This window comes from Nyctereutes procyonoides, unplaced genomic scaffold (assembly GCF_905146905.1).
Source record: "Nyctereutes procyonoides isolate TBG_1078 unplaced genomic scaffold, NYPRO_anot_genome, whole genome shotgun sequence".
NCBI lineage: Eukaryota > Metazoa > Chordata > Mammalia > Carnivora > Canidae > Nyctereutes > Nyctereutes procyonoides.
In genome coordinates this window covers 29,936,513-29,955,549 of record NW_026575042.1, presented here as the reverse complement: position 1 = coordinate 29,955,549, position 19,037 = coordinate 29,936,513, and the positions used below count along the sequence as shown (strand labels likewise).

General features: G+C 39.1%; 1 protein-coding gene across 2 annotated transcripts in view; it reads left to right on the top strand.

Moving 5' to 3' along the window:
• The window catches only part of ACAD11 (acyl-CoA dehydrogenase family member 11), a 102,687-nt gene extending 89,762 nt beyond the window's left edge, over positions 1-12,925 (top strand). For both annotated transcript variants that reach the window (XM_055321078.1, XM_055321077.1), the window contains exons 18-20: positions 7,867-7,983; positions 9,000-9,109; positions 10,146-12,925. In XM_055321078.1, coding sequence (XP_055177053.1) covers positions 7,867-7,983; positions 9,000-9,109; positions 10,146-10,260 — 342 coding nt within the window. In that variant the 3' untranslated portion in view covers positions 10,261-12,925. The remainder of the gene's footprint in view (positions 1-7,866; positions 7,984-8,999; positions 9,110-10,145) is intronic.
• The last annotated feature ends 6,112 nt before the right edge of the window (positions 12,926-19,037 follow it).

Genomic DNA, 19,037 nt, shown 5'->3' with positions numbered 1-19,037 from the left:
GTTTAAGAGGTGTGTTACTTAGTTTCCAAGTGTTTGGAGTTTTTCCTGTTACTCTGTTTTTAATTTCTAGTTTGATCTTATTGCGGTTACAGAACAAACTCTGTATTATTTCATTTCTTACTAATTTGTTGAGATTTGTTTTATGGCTCAGGTTATGGTCTATCTTTCTATATGTTTGAGGACACTTGAAAAGAGTGTGAATTCTGTTGTTGGGTGGAATGTTCTATAAATGTCTATTAGATCCTGTTGCTTGATGGTGTTGAATTCCTCTATATTCTTGTTGATCTTCTGTCTAATTGTATCAGTAGTTGGGAGAGAGGTGTTGAAGTCTCCAATCAGGATTGTGGGTTTGTTTACTGCTCCTTTCATTTCTATCAGTTTTTGTTTTATGTATTTAGCAGCTCCATTGTTTGATGCATACACATTTAGGATAGTTGCTACTTTTTTTTTTTTTAGTTTTTTTTTTTAGCTGCTACTTCTTGATGGATTTACCCTTTTATCATTGTATAACGACCCTCTCTGGTAATTTTCTTTGTTCAGAAGTTTGCTTCATCTGCTAGTAATATAGATAGCTGTTCCAGCTTTCATTTAATTAATGTTTACATATTACATAATTTTTTTGTTTTTAGCTTGCTTATGTCATTATATTTGAAGTGAATTTTGGGCAGCCTGGTGGCTCAGCGGTTTAGCACCACTTTCAGCCCAGGGCGTGATCCTGGAGACCCAAGATTGAGTCCCACGTCAGGCTCCCTGTATGGAGCCTGCTTCTCCCTCTGCCTGTGTCTCTCATGGATAAATAAATAAAATCTTTTAAAAAAAGAAAAGAAAATGAATTTTTTTCTAATTGGCACTTAGGTGGGTCTTGTTCTTTAATCCACTCTAACAGTCTTTGTAATAATTCACATTATGGCTTAAGTGTGTCATTTAATGTTTTGTTTTGTGTTTGTTCTCTGTTTTTCATTATTTTTATTCCTGCATTCCTTAAACATTTTTCGAATTCCATTTTGCTTTATTTATAATGTTTGAGTGTACCCTTCTGTATAGCTCTTTTAGTAGTTGGTCTAGGTATTACATTATATGAATATATACATATTTGTATATATGCATGTATTTTATCAGTCTGCTGGTGTCCTTATTTTACCTTTTTGAGTGAAGTATAGAAACTTTACCTCCCTTAATTGAAATCCCTTTTTTTTCTTAAAGATTTTATTATTTATGTATTCATAGAGACACAGAGAGAGAGGGAGAGACAGAGACACAGGCAGAGGGAGAAGTAGGCTCCATGCAGAGAGCCCGATGTGGGACTCGATCCAGGGTATCCAGGATCACGCCCTGGGCTGCAGGCAGTGCTAAACCACTGCACCACCGGGGCTGCCCTTGAAATCCCTTTAATTTCCTTCATTTATAATTGTCTTAAATATTTATTTCACATAAATTTAGAATGACACAGTGTTAAAATATTTGCTTCAACTCTTAAGCATAATTTAGAAAATTCGAGAAGCAGGGGCACCTGGGTGGCTCAGGTCCATCTAGTTAAGCATCTGCCTTTGACTCAGGTCATGATCCTGAGATCAAGCCCCACATTGGGCTCCCTGCTCAGTGGGGAGTCCTCTTCTCTCTCTGCCCCTCACTCCACTTCTCTTTCTCACTCTCTGTTTCTCAAATAAATAAAATCTTCAAAAAAATTTATAAAGGAAATTCAAGAAGCAAAGGAAAACCAGTTGTATTTAACTATATATTTTCTTACCACATTCATTCTTTCTTCCTGATTTCCTCTCTTACCTCTTCTGTTTAGGGAAATTCCTTTAGCCATTCTTTAGGAGTCTACAAGTGACAATTTTTTTTGTTTATCTGAGAACATCTTGATTTCTCCTTTATTCCTGAGGGATATCTTCAGTGGGTATAGGATCCTGTGTTGACCCTTCTTTTCTTTTAGTACTTGAAAAATATCCTGCCACTCTCTTCTGGCATATACATATTTCCCCTATAGGTAAGGTGTCATTCTTCTGGCTGCAGTTATAATTGTGTTATTTTTTTGAAGTTTAATTGTGATGTGTCTTGCTATGAATTTCTTTGGTTTATCCTGCTTTGCATTCACTCAGCCTCTTAAATCTGTAGATTTTGTCTCTTGCTACATTTGGAAAGTTTCACCACTTATTTTTTTCAGTCTTTCCTCTTTTTCTTCTTGAACTTTGATGACATGAATGTTAGATGTTTTGTTTTGGTTCGCAGGTCCCTAGGATGGTGTTCTTTTTAGAATAATTTTTATTCTATTTTCTCTGTAGTTCAGACTGGACAATTTCTATTGTCCTGTCTTCCAGTTCACTGATTTGTTCCTCTGTCCCCACTGTTCTGCTATTGAGCCCATCCACTGAGGTTTTTATTTAAATTATTACATTTTTCAGCTATAAAATATCTAATTGGTTTTTCTTCCTATCTTCTTTGCTGAGACTTCAGTTTCTTTGATGAGATTACCTTGCAAAGGGTTTTAATCATGAACATATGTACTTTGTCAAATGCTTTTTCTGCATCTATTGAAATGACCATATGGTTTTTATCCTTTGTCATTGATATGACGTATCACATTGATTTGTGAATAATGAATCACCTTTGAATCCTGGGAATAAATACCACTTAATTATGGTGAATGATTTTTTAATGTAATGTTGGATTCTGTTTGCTATTTTGTTGAGGATTTTTACATCTATATTCATCAGAGATAGTGGCTTATAGTTCTCTTTTTTTTGTAGTGTCTTTATGGTTTTGGTATCAGGATGGTACTGCCTTATCAAATGAATTTGGAAGTTTTCCTTCCTCTTGTATTTTTTGGAATAGTTTGAGAAGAATAGGTGTAAACTCACTAGTTGAATAAAAGTGGCTAGAGTGAATAGCCTTGTCTTATTTGTGATCTTAGGGGAAAAGCTCTGTTTTTCACCATTGAGTATGATAGCTGTGGAGTGTCATATATGGCCTTTATTATATTGATGTATGTTCCCACTATACCCACATTGTTGAGAGTTTTTATCATGAAGAGAGGTTGAATTGTGTCAAATGCTCTTTCTGCATCTATTGAGATGATCATATGATTTTTATCCTTCATTTTGTTACTATGGTACACCCATTGATTGATTTGCAGATACTGAACCATCCTGGAATCACCCAAATAAATCCCACTTGATTGTGGTTAATGATCCTTTATTGTATCATTGAATGTGGTGTTGAGGATTTTTGCATCTATATTCATCAGGGATATTGGCCCGTAGTTTTGTTTTGTAATGTCCATCTGGTTTTGGTTTCAGCATAATGCTGCTTTGTAGGAAGAACTTGGAAGCTTTCCTTCTTCTTTTATTCTTTGAAATAGTTTGAAGAGAATAGGTATTAACTATTCTTTAAATGTTTGTTAGAATTGTGAAGCCATCTAGACCGGGATTCTTATTTGTTGAGAATTTTTTATTATTATTATTGAATCATTTCATTACCAGTAGTCATTCTTCCTCATTCATTTTTGAAAGATTGTATATTTCTAGGAATTTATTTATTTCTTATAGGATGTCCATTTTGTTGGCATATAATTGTTCATAGTCTCTTCTCATTCTTTGTATTTCTGTGGTGTCAACTGTCCCTTCTCTTTCATTTCTTTTTTTTTTTTAAGATTTTATTTATTTATTTATTTATTTATTCATGAGAAGCAGAGAGAAGCAGAGAGAGAGAGAGAGGCAGAGGCACAGGCAGAGGGAGAAGCAGGCTCCATGCAGGGAGCCTGATGCAGGACCCCATCCCCAATCCTGGGATCAGGCCCTGAGCCGAAGGCAGATGCTCAACTGCTAGATATGTTCTCATTGCCATTTTGCTAATTCTTTTCTGGTTGTTCTTGTCTGCTTCTTTCTTCCTCTCTTGGTCTCTTTCCTTGTGATTGGTGACTTTTAAATGTTTTCTGGGTGGCTCAATCAGTTAAGCCTCTGCCTTCAGCTCAGGTCATGATCTCAGGGTCCTGGGATAGAGCCCCACTTCACACTCCTTGCTCAGCAGGGAGTCTGCTTCTCCCTCTCCTTCTGTTCCTCCCCACTGTTTATGTGTTCTCTCTCCATCTGTCTCAAATAAATGGAATCTTTTTTTGAAAAAAAAAAAAAAGTTTTCTGTTTTGCTAGGCTGCCCCTATCCAAACCTTCAGGTAGAGTAGATTTTTGTTGGGGGTATTTAAAAAAAAAATTGTCGGTGCTCATGGGCATTTTCAATTTGCTGACTTTTTCAGCTCCAAGTCTAGGATGTATTAGGCAAAAAGAAAACCCAGGGAACTCACTACCATATTGTTCTTTTAGCTTAGCCAGTCCGCCTCCTTCTCTTTACCAGTGTTTGTTTTATAGAAAATCCCAGGTTTTTAGTTGTATTCAATAAGAAAATAGGGGAAAGTGCATCTACTTCATCTTTCTGGAAGTAGAAGTCACTGGAAGTGACAACATTATTAATCTATGTAGGTACCTATAAATACAATGCAGAACTCTCTGGGAAAAGCTGGATTGGGGAATGGAGCTTGGAGCTGAGCTGAAGTGGAGGTTCCTTAAGTCCAGGTCTGGGCCTTGAAACCTACACATTCTGGCAAGTGTGCAGAGCATATAAATTTAACAACTTAGATAAAATGGACTAATTCCTTAAGAGTCATAAACTACCAAAACTCACTGAAGGTGAAATAATCAGAGTATTCTACAACTCTTAAAGAAGTTGAATTCATACTTCTTTTAAAGCTCCTGAAATAAGAAACGATCAGGCCTAGATGGTATCACTGATAAATGATACTAAATAGTTAAAGAAGAAATAACACCAATTCTATGCAACTTCTTCCACAAATTAGAAATGGAGGAAACACTTGTCAACTTATTTTATGAGGACAGAATTGCCCTAATCCAAAACCAGATAAGAACTAGACCAATATAGATGCAAAAACCTACTAGGAGATAAGGTCCAGCAATATATAAAAAGAATATTATATCACAGCCAAGTAAGGTTTATCCCAGGAATGCAAAGCTGATTTATATTCAAAAATTACTTAGAAAAGTCATTTTTATAATCTGCCATAGTAGCCTGAAAAAGAAAAAGCACACAATCATGTCAACTGATCCAGAAAAGCGCTTGACAAAATTCACAAGTATTCATAATAAAAACTCTCAGCAAACTAGGAATAGAAAGGAATTTATTCAACCCAATGCAGAGCATCTAAAAAATTTTACAGTTAACATCATGCTTAATGATGAAAGACTAAGTGTTTTTCCCCCAAGACTGGGAACAAAGCAAGGATGTTTACTCTAACCACTCCCTATTTTTCATCATAGAGGAAGTCCTAGCCAATGCAGTGAGTCAAGAAAAAAAGTACATATAGTTTGTGGGGGAAAGGAGGTAAAACTATCTGTATTCACAAACAAAATGATTGATATAAAATCCTTAAGAATCTACCAAACAATTTTCCCAGAACTAATGGAACTTAGCAAAGTCTTGGGATATAAGATCAACACATAAAATTAATTTATTGTCTATACACTAGCAATGAACAAATGGAAACTGAAATTCTTAAAATGCTGTTTACAATAGGCTTTTAAAAAGGCACAGATCTAACAAAATGTGTAGTATCCAATTGCTAAAAATTATAAAATTGGTAAAATAAATAAAAGGAAACCTAAATAAACAGAAATACTGTGTTCACGGACTGTTAGACCAACAGTAAAGATGTCGGCTCTCCTCAAATTGATCCTACAGATTTAAAGAATTTCCAATATGAATCCTGGCAGGACATTTTTGTAGATATATAGGCAGTCTGGCCCTAAAAACTATATGAAATGCAAAGAAAGTAAAATAACAAAAACAATTTGAAAAAGAAGAAAGTTGAAGGAATCAAATCACTACCTCATCTAAAGACTATGTGGTATTAGCAAAGAGAGATACACATAGATCTTTGGAACAGAACAGAGTCCAGAAATAGATCTATAAAAATATAGGTTAAATGATCTTTTATATAGGTACAAAGGCAGTTCAATGGAGAAAAAGTTAATCTTTATAGTAAATGCTATTGGAACAGTTGGACATTCATAGGCAAAAAAATGCACCTTGTCCTTAACCTCACACCTCACACAAAATTTAACTCCAAATAAATCATAGATCTAAATGTAAGAGGTAAAACTATAAAACTTTTAAGAAAAATAAATAAGGATAAATCTTTGTGACTTGGGATTAGGCAAAATGTTCTTTTTATTTGTTTGTTTTTATTTATTCATGAGAGACAGAGAGGCGGGGACACAGGCTGAGAGAGAAGCAGGCTCCACGCAGGGAGCCTAACACGGGACTCGATCCCGGGTCTCCAGGATCACACCCTGGGCTGAAGGTGGCACTAAACCACTGAGCCACCAGGGCTGCCCGGCAAAATGTTCTTAAGATATGCACCAAAAGCACAACCATAAGAGAAAAAATTGGCAAATTGGACATCATTAAATTTAATCACATTTGTTCTTTGAAAGTCACTATTAAGAGAATGAAAATGCTACAGACTAGAAGATATTTGCAAATTGCCCCTGTGACTGTTGATTTGTATCCTTAATAAAGAAATTTCCAAATAGCAGTAAGAAAACAACCCAATTTAAAAACTGGGGAAATGACATGAACAGATGTATCACCAAAGAGAATATATAGATGGCAAATAAGCACATCAAGAGGTGATCAACATCATCAGTCATAGGGAAATGCAAATTTAAAGTAACATGAAATTGCTCTGCACACTGTTAAAAAGACCAATATATTTTTTAGAAATACAGTACTGAGTGCTGATGTTTTGGAGAGCAGTTAAAACCATTATACACTGCTGGTGGGAATGCAAAATCGTACAATTGGTCTGGAAAATTGTTTGACAGTTTCTTATAAGCATTTACCAGATCTAATAATTCTGTTCCCTGCATCTGCTTTAAAAAATGAAAAGTATAGTCATACAAAAACCTGTATGCACATGATTACAGAAGCTCTGTTAATAATCACCAAAAACTAGAAACAACCCAAATATCCTTCAGCAGGTGAATGGATAAACAAACTGATACATCCTTACAGTGGAATACTACTCAGTGATAAAAAAAAAAAAAATAGACGGTAGACAGAACAATTTGGTGACACTCAAAAGCATTATGCTGAGGGAAAGTAGCCAGCCTCTAAAGAATACATGCTACATGATTCCATTTATATGACATTCTGAAAATGGCAAAACTGTAGTGACTGATAACTGATCCTTGGTTGCAAGAGTTTAGGGGTTCGGGAGGGTGTGATTAAAAAGGGGCAGCAGCTTTAATGGGAGATGGAACTGTTCTGTATCTTGACTTTGGTCACAGTAATCTGTACATGTGGTACAATTCATAGAACTATTCCTCAAAGGTAAAGGTCACTGTTACTAAATAATAACACAACAGCGGACTGCTGCACCTTACCCACACTGAAATTGTCCTTGGGGATCATCTCGATTATCTGTAAGCAACTCCACCATCAGACATTTATCCAAGTTTCAGTAAGACTATGAGATTAGCATTCAGGAGGGCTAGTGAGGAATGTTTTGGCAATAAGACAGTTGCTCAGTTCAGCCACCTTGACTTTAGATATCAAGATATCCAAAATAAATTATTTTTCTGAGCAAATACAGTTTTTTTTCCAACATCTAGCAGTGTTAACTGTAGCATTCCACAAATATATGGTTGGCTGGTATATATCAAACGAATTAACTCTTCCATTAAAAAACAGTAAGCCTTGGGAACAGTCCTTGGCCTACAGTGTGTCAGATGGTTGTGTTAGATATGGACTCATGCCAGTTTATCACTCCTTTTTGCTCCCTTTGCTCCCCTGCAGGAGGTTGTGGCTCACTGGATTGCTGAAAGCCGCATTGCCATTGAGAAGATACGTCTGTTGACCCTGAAAGCCGCCCACAGCATTGACACTTTGGGCAGCGCTGCCGCTAAGAAGGAGGTGAGGCCCCTTGGACCACAGTCTGCCAAACCTTCAGTTCCTTTCACCCACTGGGCATTTCAGGTTTTGTGGTACCTTGATGGCACTCAGAATTTTGGAAGCTTCCATGTGATTTTAGTATCAAGATTATAAATATATGTCACTTTTTTAGGGAATGATTTTCAGGATGCAGAATATCTTCAGCATTCTTGGGATGCAGCAACAGAGTGTAGGGAAATCCTAGACTATGCAGATTTGGAATTATACCCAGGATGGCACTTTCTGCCATGTAGCCTTGAGCAAAAAGTATTTGACCTTTTTGCCTATGGCCTAGGGTTCTAGTGAAGAGTGACTAAGATGATAAAGAGTGCATAGCACTTTGCTACCACAGAGTATAAATGTTTCATGAAAGATGCCGCTCAGGACGCCTGGGTCACTCAGTTGGTTAAGCATTTGCCTTTGGCTCAGGTCATGATTGCAGGGTCCTGGGATCAAGTCCTGCTTCAGGCTACTTGCTCAGTGGGGAGTCTGCTTCTCCCTCTGCCTGCCACTCCCCCTGCTTATATACTGTCTCTGACAAATAAATAAAATCTTTAAAAAAAAAATGCCTCTCCTACCTTTTTATGTTTCTGGCTTATATGGAGTAAGAACATGATCACTCAATTCTAAAAACCAATAAAAATTGCTAAGAGAAAAGTGATTAATGAAAGTTCTTAAAATCTTTTTATGATCCCTAAGGTGATGATGTGATTTATCAGCTGCCTTAAATCCTTTTGGAAACAAGACAAGTTATAAATAATAAAATATGATTTGGAAGAGCTTTTTCCAGAATGTCTGTATTGACTGAAATATGGCCACTAGCCACATTACAACAGATCTCTTTGTTGGCTTCCATCAAAGATCCTGTTTCAGTGGGTGAATTCATGTGGGAAAGTTCCCTTGTCTCATTTCACAGAGAAAATACAGATTATATCAAATTTTCCCACATTGTGTATTGTCTAAGAAAGAAACATTCTTTTTATATCTTGCTTATGTAGATTGCAATGATTAAAGTGGCTGCCCCTCGGGCTGTCTGCAAAATTATTGACCGGGCGATCCAAGTATGTGGAGGTGCAGGCGTTTCCCAGGATTTCCCTCTGGCTAATATGTAAGTAGATGTCACTTAGTAATCATCTACACTTGACAGGCTTAGAATGGAATTAAAAATCTACAGCTGCTTTGATCCTAATTGTTTAAGAAAAGAAAGATATTAACTCGGGGGCCCTGGGCAGCTCAGTTGGTTAAATATCTGCTTTTGGCTCAGGTCAGATCGAGGCCCTCATTGGGCTCCCTTCTAGGCAGGGAGTCTGCTTCTCCTCTCCCACCGCCTATGCTCTCTCTCCCAAACAAATAAAACCTTAAAAAAAAAAAAAAAAAGATACTAACTTAAAGTATAATTCAAGGCTAAATGAGGTAATACAGGTGCCCAGTAGAATAGTTACTCTTATTATTACAATTATACCCTTCACTCAATGGTGTCAACTTTTACACTGAGGGGGGGCACATTGGGGTTCATGGGCTATTGAGGAAATGACATAGGGGTTCACCCTGAAACCAGAATGATCAGACAGGAGCACATATGGCAAAGGGCACCCAGAGCCAGGCTTAGGTATGTCTTTAGGACTGTTTGCCACCTCCACAGGGATGCCTCAGGCCAGTGTCCATCTCATGTCCAGATTCTGGTTGCTGGGAGTTGAGGAACTCTCCAGTGCCCGTTACTGCACAGTCCCCCTGATACCTTCTCTCCCACACTGGAGATGAGTTGGGTGCCCCACAGTTTTTCCCATCAATTTTTGACCATAAGAATGAAATATATTACCACATATTTATAGTGTATAGTGTATTATACTTCACTCCTTGTGGCTTACCTAAGATATCTCTTAGTTCTAGCAACTTCTAGAACCCTAAAGCAAACCAAGACTGAGATTAAGCCCAATGCACTGGGCCATTTAAGATTCCTCTTCCCAAAGTGAGAACTTTCAGTGGCTTACTCTCCTTGATTCTCTTTGTGCTCTTTCTCTTGTCACTGCCGTGGCAAGATTTCAAAAATGAATTGTCTTGGCTTAGAGTCAGAGTGACTGACGTTAAAGCACCATGTTCTTCCTAGATAACTCCTGCTATTCCTGCTCCTTTTGTGTTCACAGGTATGCCCTAACTCGGGCTCTGCGCTTAGCAGATGGGCCTGATGAAGTCCACCTCTCAACAATCGCAGCAATGGAGCTGCGGGACCAAGCCAGAAATGCGAAGTCCAAGATGTAGGGGGCGGCGGCGTCTCACCAGACACTTCACCGGCTCTGGCATTTGTGCCTTTTTCCAGCTTTGCACCAGTGTGAGCACAGGCTTAATTACTCATGTTCAGTAAAGATCTGAGCATCTGTTTTGATCATTGGGTATTATAATTTCAAGGGTCACAAAGGTTTAAGTTAAATAAGAAATTCTATAGCTGCCATCATTTAGCCTATTACCATGTGTTAGGCTTTATTTTTCAAACACTCAACTTGTAAAGAAATAATGAAGTAAACTAGAGAGCTAAACCATAGGCATAAACATATCTTCACTTACTGATTCCCAAGAATTGTTCCATTTGAGTAAATATTCAAGGAGTTATTGCTTGTATAAACTATGGTGGGCTTTAAGGGATAGTTGAACACTTTGTAGTACTACCATATTTGCACTGGAGAAAGACATGTGGCTGATAGAATCACTTTAGAATTCAAAGAAGCCTCTTCCTAATTCAACAGAAAGCATTTATACATAAAATCTGATACAGTTTCAAGTTTGCTATAAAACATGCATAGGGATTCCTGGGTGGCGCAGCGGTTTGGCGCCTGCCTTTGGCCCAGGGCGCGATCCTGGAGACCCGGGATCGAGTCCCGCGTCGGGCTCCCCGTGCATGGAGCCTGCTTTTCCCTCTGCCTGTGTCTCTGCCTCTCTCTCTGTGTGTGTGTGAGACTTTCATAAATAAATAAATAAATAAATAAATAAATAAATAAATAAATAAATAAATAAATAAATAAATAAATAAATAAATAAATAATAAAGCATATTATGAAAAAATATTAAGAAAAATTTTAATTATGTATACTGTGTTGATGAGAACAGTGGGTAGTTTAAGCTACAAAAAGTTCTTTAATTTTGAGAAGACCTTACAAACTGTCTTCTCAGAATTCCACCCCGTTAATATCAACCTCCTAAGTAAACATCCTCATATCTCTTTAAATCAGTGCTGCCCAACACAATGGCCACTGGCCACATGTGACTCTTGGGCACTTTAATTCTGCCTAGTGCAACCGAGGAACTTTTGATTGTTGAAAATTTTAATTAAATACTGATTCTTAACTCAGTTTTTAAGTATGCTTGCAATAACTTGGGTATGCGAATTGACTTTATCAAATGTAAATTTTCTGAAGTCTAAATACAGTATTTTGGCAGAAAATTTAGCATCCAAATTAAGAAACAGAGTAAGTGTAAAATGCAAACCAAATTTTGATGACTTAGTATGAAAAAAAGGTAAAATATCTCAGTACTTTTTAAGTAGTGATTACATATCGAAATGATAAAATGCAAATATAAGGCATACCTTGTTTTATTGTGCTTCACTTTTTGAACTTCTTATAAATTAAAGGTTTGTGGCAACTCTGCATCAAGCAAGTCCATGCCATTTTTCCAACAGCATTTGCTCACTTCAGGTCTCTGTGTCACAGTTCAATAATTCTTTCAGTATTTCAAAGTCATCCATTATTATTACATTTGACCTGCTGCAATCTCATGATTAAACTGGAATGGATGAGGTGTTGCTTCTTATGGATGGGCAAAGAAAGTTGTTTCTTGAGGTAAATCAAGATGCTGTGAAAAAAAAAAAAATCAAGATGCTGTGAAGATTGTTGAAATGACAGATTTAGAATATTACATTAACTTAATTGATAAAGCAGCAGTAGGATTTCAGAGTTTTAACTCCAATTTTGAAAGAAGTTCTCCTGTGGGTAAAATGCTATCAAATAGCATCACACACTACAGAGAATTAGTTCATGAGGAAAAGAGTCAATTCATGCAGCAGACTTCATTGTCCTATTTTAAGAAATTGCCCCAGCCATTTCGAACTTCAGCAGCCACTCCCCTGGTCAGTGAGCAGCCATCAACATCGAGGCAAGACCCTCTACCAGCAAAAAGACTCACTGAAAGTTCAGGTGATCGGGACGCCTGGGTGACTCAGCAGTTGAGCGTCTGCCTTTGGCTCAGGGTGTGATCCTGATCTTGGGATCGAGTCCCACATCAGGCTCCCTGCAAGGAGCCTGCTTCTCCCTCTACCTGTGTCTCTGCCCCTCTCTGTGTATCTCTCATGAATAAATAAATAAAATCTTAAAAAAAAAAAAAAGTTCAGGTGATGGCTAACAATTTTTTTTTAAAGATTTTATTTATTTATTCATGATAGTTACACAGAGAGAGAGAGGCAGAGACACAGGCAGAGGGAGAAGCAGGCTTCACGCACCGGGAGCCTGACGTGGGATTCGATCCCGGGTCTCCAGGATCGCGCCCTGGGCCAAAGGCAGGCGCCAAACCGCTGCGCCACCCAGGGATCCCAACAATTTTTGTTAGCAATAAAGTTTTTTTAAGTAATCGCTTCACCCAACGTGGGGCTCAAACTCTCAAACCTGAAATCAGAGGTCCCATACTCCACACACTAAACCAGCCAGGCAACCCTAAAGCATTAATTAAGGTGTTTACACTGTTGTTTTAGACAATGGTTATTGCATACTTAAGAGTACAGTATAGTGTAAATATAACTTTTATATGCACTGGGAAACCAGGAAATTTGTTTGATTTGCTTTTTTGCCACATTCACTTTATTGTGGTAGTCTGGAGCCAATCCTGCAGCATCTCTGAGGTATGCCTGTACTGAATTAAAATTTATTATTAAACTTAATTTCATCTGTTTCTTGTTACCTTTCTAGTGTGCATGCCATTGGACCATTAACTGGTAAAATTTTAAATGTTCAAGTGGAAATATTTTTATTTCTAAAAACTGTAAAACTCTTGTTTTAATTTCTTTTTTTTTTATTTTTATTTTTTTATTTTATGATAGTCACCGAGAGAGAGAGAGAGAAAGAGAGGCAGAGACATAGGCAGAGGGAGAAGCAGGCTCCATGCACCGGGAGCCCAACGTGGGATTCGATCCGGGGTCTCCAGAATCGCGCCCTGGGCCAAAGGCAGGCGCCAAACCGCTGCGCCACCCAGGGATCCCTAAAACTCTTGTTTTATTAGCATACACATCACATACATTTATTGATGTCCAAAGGTAATTTAAATGTCTTCCTGGAATGGAGAGCAGACATTTGACACAGACAGACCTGGACTCTGATTCCTGTGTGTCACATGGGCCTCCGAAACATTTGCCTTTGAGCCTTAATCTCTCTGCACCTCATTTTTCTTTCCCTACCCTGGGATTAACCATTTAATCTAGAGGAGCTTTACCTACTGAGAGTGTATTCTGATAATCATTGAAGCTATGTAGAAGCACTTAGATATTTCTGAACCACAATATTTTATAAGGTTTCCTCATTTGAAGCAGATAAAATCTTACAACCCAAGCTATCGAACCTTATTTCTAGTTTTAAAAGTTGTGACTTAGAAATCAGGATGGTTTCTGAACAATTAAAATTAAAGGTTGGGGCAGCCTGGGTGGCTCAGCGGTTTAGTGCTGCCTTCAGCCCAGGGTGTGATCCTGGGGACCTGGGATCAAGTCCCACATCAGGCTCCCTGCATGGAGCCTGCTTCTCTCTCTGCCTGTGTCTCTGCCTCTCTCCCCCTCTGTATCTCTCATGAATAAATAAATAAAATCTTAAAAAAAAATTAAAGGTTATGTCTGGAACTTAAAATTTTGTGGTAATTTTGTCCCGTATCTTTGAGGAAATCTGGTGCAATTGCTGGTTGACTTAATTCATCTGTTTTTATCTATGTCTGCCATATACTCAATCATCCCTATGGCAAGTCACTCCATGTGGCCCATATTCACTTCTCTCCCCTACCTTTCATTTGATTTACATACAATGTTACAAAGAATAGTGAGGGTTGTTTTGAAAAGAAAATTCCAGTCTCCAAAGAAGGAAAAGATGAGGGATGCTTTGCCTTGGCCCATGGTGAATGAATGGACTGACTGTAAGCATGGGGCTCAGAGCCATTTCTAGGCTGTCCTCAGGCTGGCTGTCCCTGGGAGTCACTATACAGCAGTACACCTGAGACAGTCAGCCAGGTTTGCCATGCTACATGGTTTTGAAATGACAAGTTGCCCTCTTTAGTAACCACCTGGCAGGAAGACAGGAAGAAGGAGAGTTCATCAGGCAGTGTTGTACCCATCAAGATGTCTCCAAGATTTGCAGGTGGTCAGCAGCAGGGAGGAAGGGCCTCATGACAGCCTGACAGAGAAGTTTCCACAAGGCTCCACACAAAAGCAGTCATGGGAGTTGAGTAGAGCTTGTCCAGGGGTGTAGCCAGTTAATCTTTTTGATCTTTGATATTTTACCTTGGAAACATAGAGCAGAAAGTATGATCATAAAGAAGCGAATTTCCTCATCAACCTGTGATTATTTACAAAGACTTCCCCAAGGGTAGCCTCACCCCAGCTCTTCCCACAACTGTGATCTACTGACATGTCCTAGGCATGCCCACTTTTTGTCCAAGAGAACTAGAGTGGGTAAAAAGCAAAGTCTATAGCAGCATTTAGGGGATTTTTTTCAATTATTTTTATTTGTTTTTTTTTTAAGATTTTATCCATTTATTCATGAGAGACACACAGAGAGAAGCAAAGACATAGGCAGAAGGAGAAGCAGGCTCCCTCTAGGGAGCCCGATGCAGGACTCGATCCCAGGATCCCAGGATTATGACCTGAGCCAAAGGCAGAAGCTCAACCACTGAGCCACCCGGTGCTCCTTATTTCAGGTTTTTATTTAAATTCTAGTTAGTTAACATACAGTATAATACTGGTTTCAGGAATAGAATTTAGTGATTCATCACTTACATATAATACCCAGTGCTCATTACAGGTGGCCTCCTTACTACCCATCACCCATCCAACCCATCCCCCACCCACCTCTTCCTTCCATCAACCCTCAGTTTCTTCTCTATCCTTAAGAGTCTCTTATGGTTTGCTGCCCTCTTTTTCCCTCCTTCCCCTATGTTCCTCTGTTTTGTTTCTTAAATTCCACAAGTGAGATCATATGGTATTTGTCTTTCTCTGACTTATTTCACTTAGCATAATACACTCTAGCTCCATCCACATGGAGCAAATGGCAAGATTTCATTCTTTTTGATGACTGAGTACTATTCCATTTTGTGTGTGTGTGTGTGTGTGTGTGTGTGTGTGTGTGTGTGTGTGTGTACACGTACCACTTCTTATTATCCATTCATCAGCTGATGGGCATTTGGGGTCTCTCCATAGTTTGGCTATTGTTGATAGTGCTGCTATAAACATCAGGGTGCATGTGCCCCTTTGAATCTGTATTTTTGTATCTTTTGAGTAAATACCTAGTAGTACAATTGCTGGATTGTAGGGTAGCTCTGTTTTTGATTTTTTGAGGAACCTCCGTACTGTTCTCCAGAATGGCCACTGTCTGTTGCCATGTCTTTTCCACCATTTCTTTTGCCTGAATTACCATGGTAGTCTGATTGGGCTTCTAGATTGTTCTCAGAGTAGTCAGCATGACCCTCTCAAAATGTTTCAGTGGCTTTGCATCTCATTTAGAATAAAATTCAGAGTCCTTGTCATGACCAACAAGGTTCTATCTGAGCTTGTCCCCTGACACCATCTGAGCTCATCCCCTGGCATCCTCCCTCCATCATGGCCTCCTTCTACTGTTCAACATGCAACCCCAGCCAGGCCTCTGAGGCTTGGTTCTTTCTAAGTTCTCTGCTTGAAAAGAGATTTCCAGATGCCTGCTCACAAGTCACCTTAGCAAAGGCTCCTTTCTTGACTACTTGCTCTAAATGAGCACCATTTCTGTGTCTGCCATTCTCTTCTCACAGCACTTAACACCTGACATATTTCATATCTACATATTTATGGTCTACTTACCACCTTGTAAGCACCACTTTTCCCTTCCTATAATCACCTATTTCATCTATTTTGTGTACTGGGGTTCCCTTCAGTCCTCGGAACCATGCCTGGTCTCCAGTAAGCACTCAAAAAAAAAAAAGTATGAATGAATGAGCATGGATGATCCCTGATTTGTAGTTGGTAAGAGGGCAAAGCATTTATTTATATGCCTGCAGATGGAGCAGAGCAGAAGCTGAAGCTCTGGCCCATGAACACAGACCTACAATGGGTTACAGGTAGCTGGAGAGGACACTGGTGCCCCAGCATAGAGGGGTGCACAGCAGTTTGGGCAAATCAGGTGATTGAAATAAGGCTTCATGAGTATTTAACAATCCAGGGGAATGCACACACTTTTTAAGTTTTCCTGCTTTCCAGTCCAATCTAATCAGCCAGAGTGCTGTCACCAGCACTCAGTGCAAAGGGAAGTCAGGACTCCTAAGAAAATAAAACCACTGTTGGTGATCACTAGAATTTCCAAGTTTCCAAATAAACAGGATTCTGGGAAGTGTCCTCACTTAATTTGGGGCAAAGACCATTTAGGGTTTGTGACCCTGCCTCAATATTTTTCTTTCTCTTTTTTTCAGTAGTTCTCATTATGTGTTTATCATGAAGAAAATTCACACACATTCTTGTGTGTGTCTAGTGTGATAAGCTCTGTGAAACAAGGGCTTTTCTCTGCTTATCTTCACCAAAACTATGTGAACAAACAAAGGGTGATTATCCTGGACTGCTACCTCTCTCAGGACAGTAGTTCAGCAGCACTCCTTCACCTGCTGGGCTGATGGCTGATGGGCAGCACTCCTTCACCACCCTGGTGAAGACTCATGTTACACTCTTTCAAAATGAGTGAAGGTGGAGATTGTAGATGCTCCTTCCTTACAATGCCCTTACCTCTCACTTCAGTTTCTACCATTCTTTGTCCTTACCCCACATCAACCACACTGGTCTTCTGCTGTTTCTCCAGTATCCCAGATTTTTTTTTCTTAAATTAGAAATATTTGTCTCTTATTAAAAATAGGGTCCTCTCATGAGGACAGAATGTGCAAGAGAGCCTTTCTGGGTTTTCTCATTCCAGCAGGCTGAGGCTGTCCATTCAAAATGTTCCTCCCTATGTAGGAGGGAAAGCTCTCCACCTTACTCTTGGGAAATTAGGCTAGTCTAATTTTACTTTTGATTATCCACATGCATAAGAAAAAAATCAAAATCCAACTATTAACAGGCTATCTATCTGTCCCTAGAGTCCATTTGGACAGACAGGTGTACGTAAGTCCCCGTCTCCATGTGCTGGCCAGGATTAGATGGTACCCTGGAAATAAGGTGTTCCTGGCTAGAGTTCAAAGACCTAGCTCTCAGTCACCTGGCTGAAAACATGCATAGTGCCTCTCATGAGAGTCAGAGATTCGCTCCTTAGCAAGGAGTACTCTGGGTGTAGTGGGGCTGCCATCTGGCCGCAGGTGGTGTCTGGCCTAGAAGCTGCTTACTCCATTCCTAATCCTTTTGAGATTCCTTAAGTTAGCAAGAGTGAATGCAAATTCCAAAATGACACACCAAGTTACACAAGGTTAAAGAAGTCATTAAGGCAACAGTCCCACCAACTCCATGCACAGAACTCTGACCTTCTCCTTTCACCCTTCAGGACAAGCTAGTCCTGCCCAGCACCTCTCCTCAGTGGCAGCTTCCAGCATGCAGAAACCTTGAGCAGTTTTTACCCTCGAAAATTGGAGTGGCCTAATTAAGGAACTTTTTGTCAACTTCAAGCCCAAGGTTCTACCTTAAGTTCTTTGCACTTGCTTTTCTGTTTGCCTAGAAATCTCTTTCCCCACCCCCATATTCTCAAGGCTTGCTCCTTTCCTGAAAATGTGACATTCTAGGTTTTTCCCTCTGTGATCATCCCATCTAAATTTCTATGCCCTTCTAGTGCGCGCGCTCTCTCTCTCTCTCTCTCTCTCTCTCTCTCTCTCTCTCCTTACCCCCTTCCCTGGTTTGGTTTTCTTCTTAGAACTGTCACCATGTAACATACTATGTATCTTTCTTTTGTTAATCTGGTTTATTGTCCCTTTATTCCCCACTAAAAAGTATGCTTTAGCAAAGAGAGATTTTTTTACTCACTGCTCTACCCTTAGTATATAGGACAATGCTTGAAGCATGCATAATAGATCCTCAATAAATATTTGTTGAATGCATGGAATGCCTTCAGCTGTAGGAAAGCAGGGATCCCAGAAAGTTTGTTTAACCTCTATATCAGAAGTATGATAACATAGGCTCATGTTTGCTCACTGGCCAGATTCTTAAAAGATCTAAAGCTAAGCTTCTCAACCCTAGCTGAGCATCAGAATTCCCTAAGGAGCTTAATATAGACTCAGCTTCCCCAGCGACTGTGTGACTTCAGTGGTAACAAGGTATACCAAGAATTTCTGTGAAACAAGGGTCAGGGCAGAGACTCACTTCCTGATCAGGTCTGTCAGGGTGTTTGGCTGTAAACATGGCTAATGTGAGCAAAAAGGAATCTGTTAAGTAGGTGTGGATGTGGAAGACTAAGAATTCTGAGGATTTCACCAAGACACTCACAGTTAGGAGGAGTAACCCCTGCAGTGGCTTACCATCCTCCAACCTGCCCACCATTTCTTTGTCCTTGCCGAAGGCATGTGCTTGGGCTCTAAGGAGCGTTTGGTTGGCCAAGCTCAGGTATACTTCCACCCCCAGCCTGTCCTCAAAAAGGAAGAAGAAAGAGAAACATAATTCAAGCCACATGTGTGATTTTAAATTTTCTGATGCCACATTAAAAATAGTAAAAAGCAACATGTGAAATTAATTTTAACAATATATTTTGTGTAACCTAATATATCCACATATCATTTCAACATGTAATCAATATGAAAAAATACTAAGATATTTTATACTGTCCCCCTCAAAATCTATAGAGTATATTTTAAATTTACAACACATC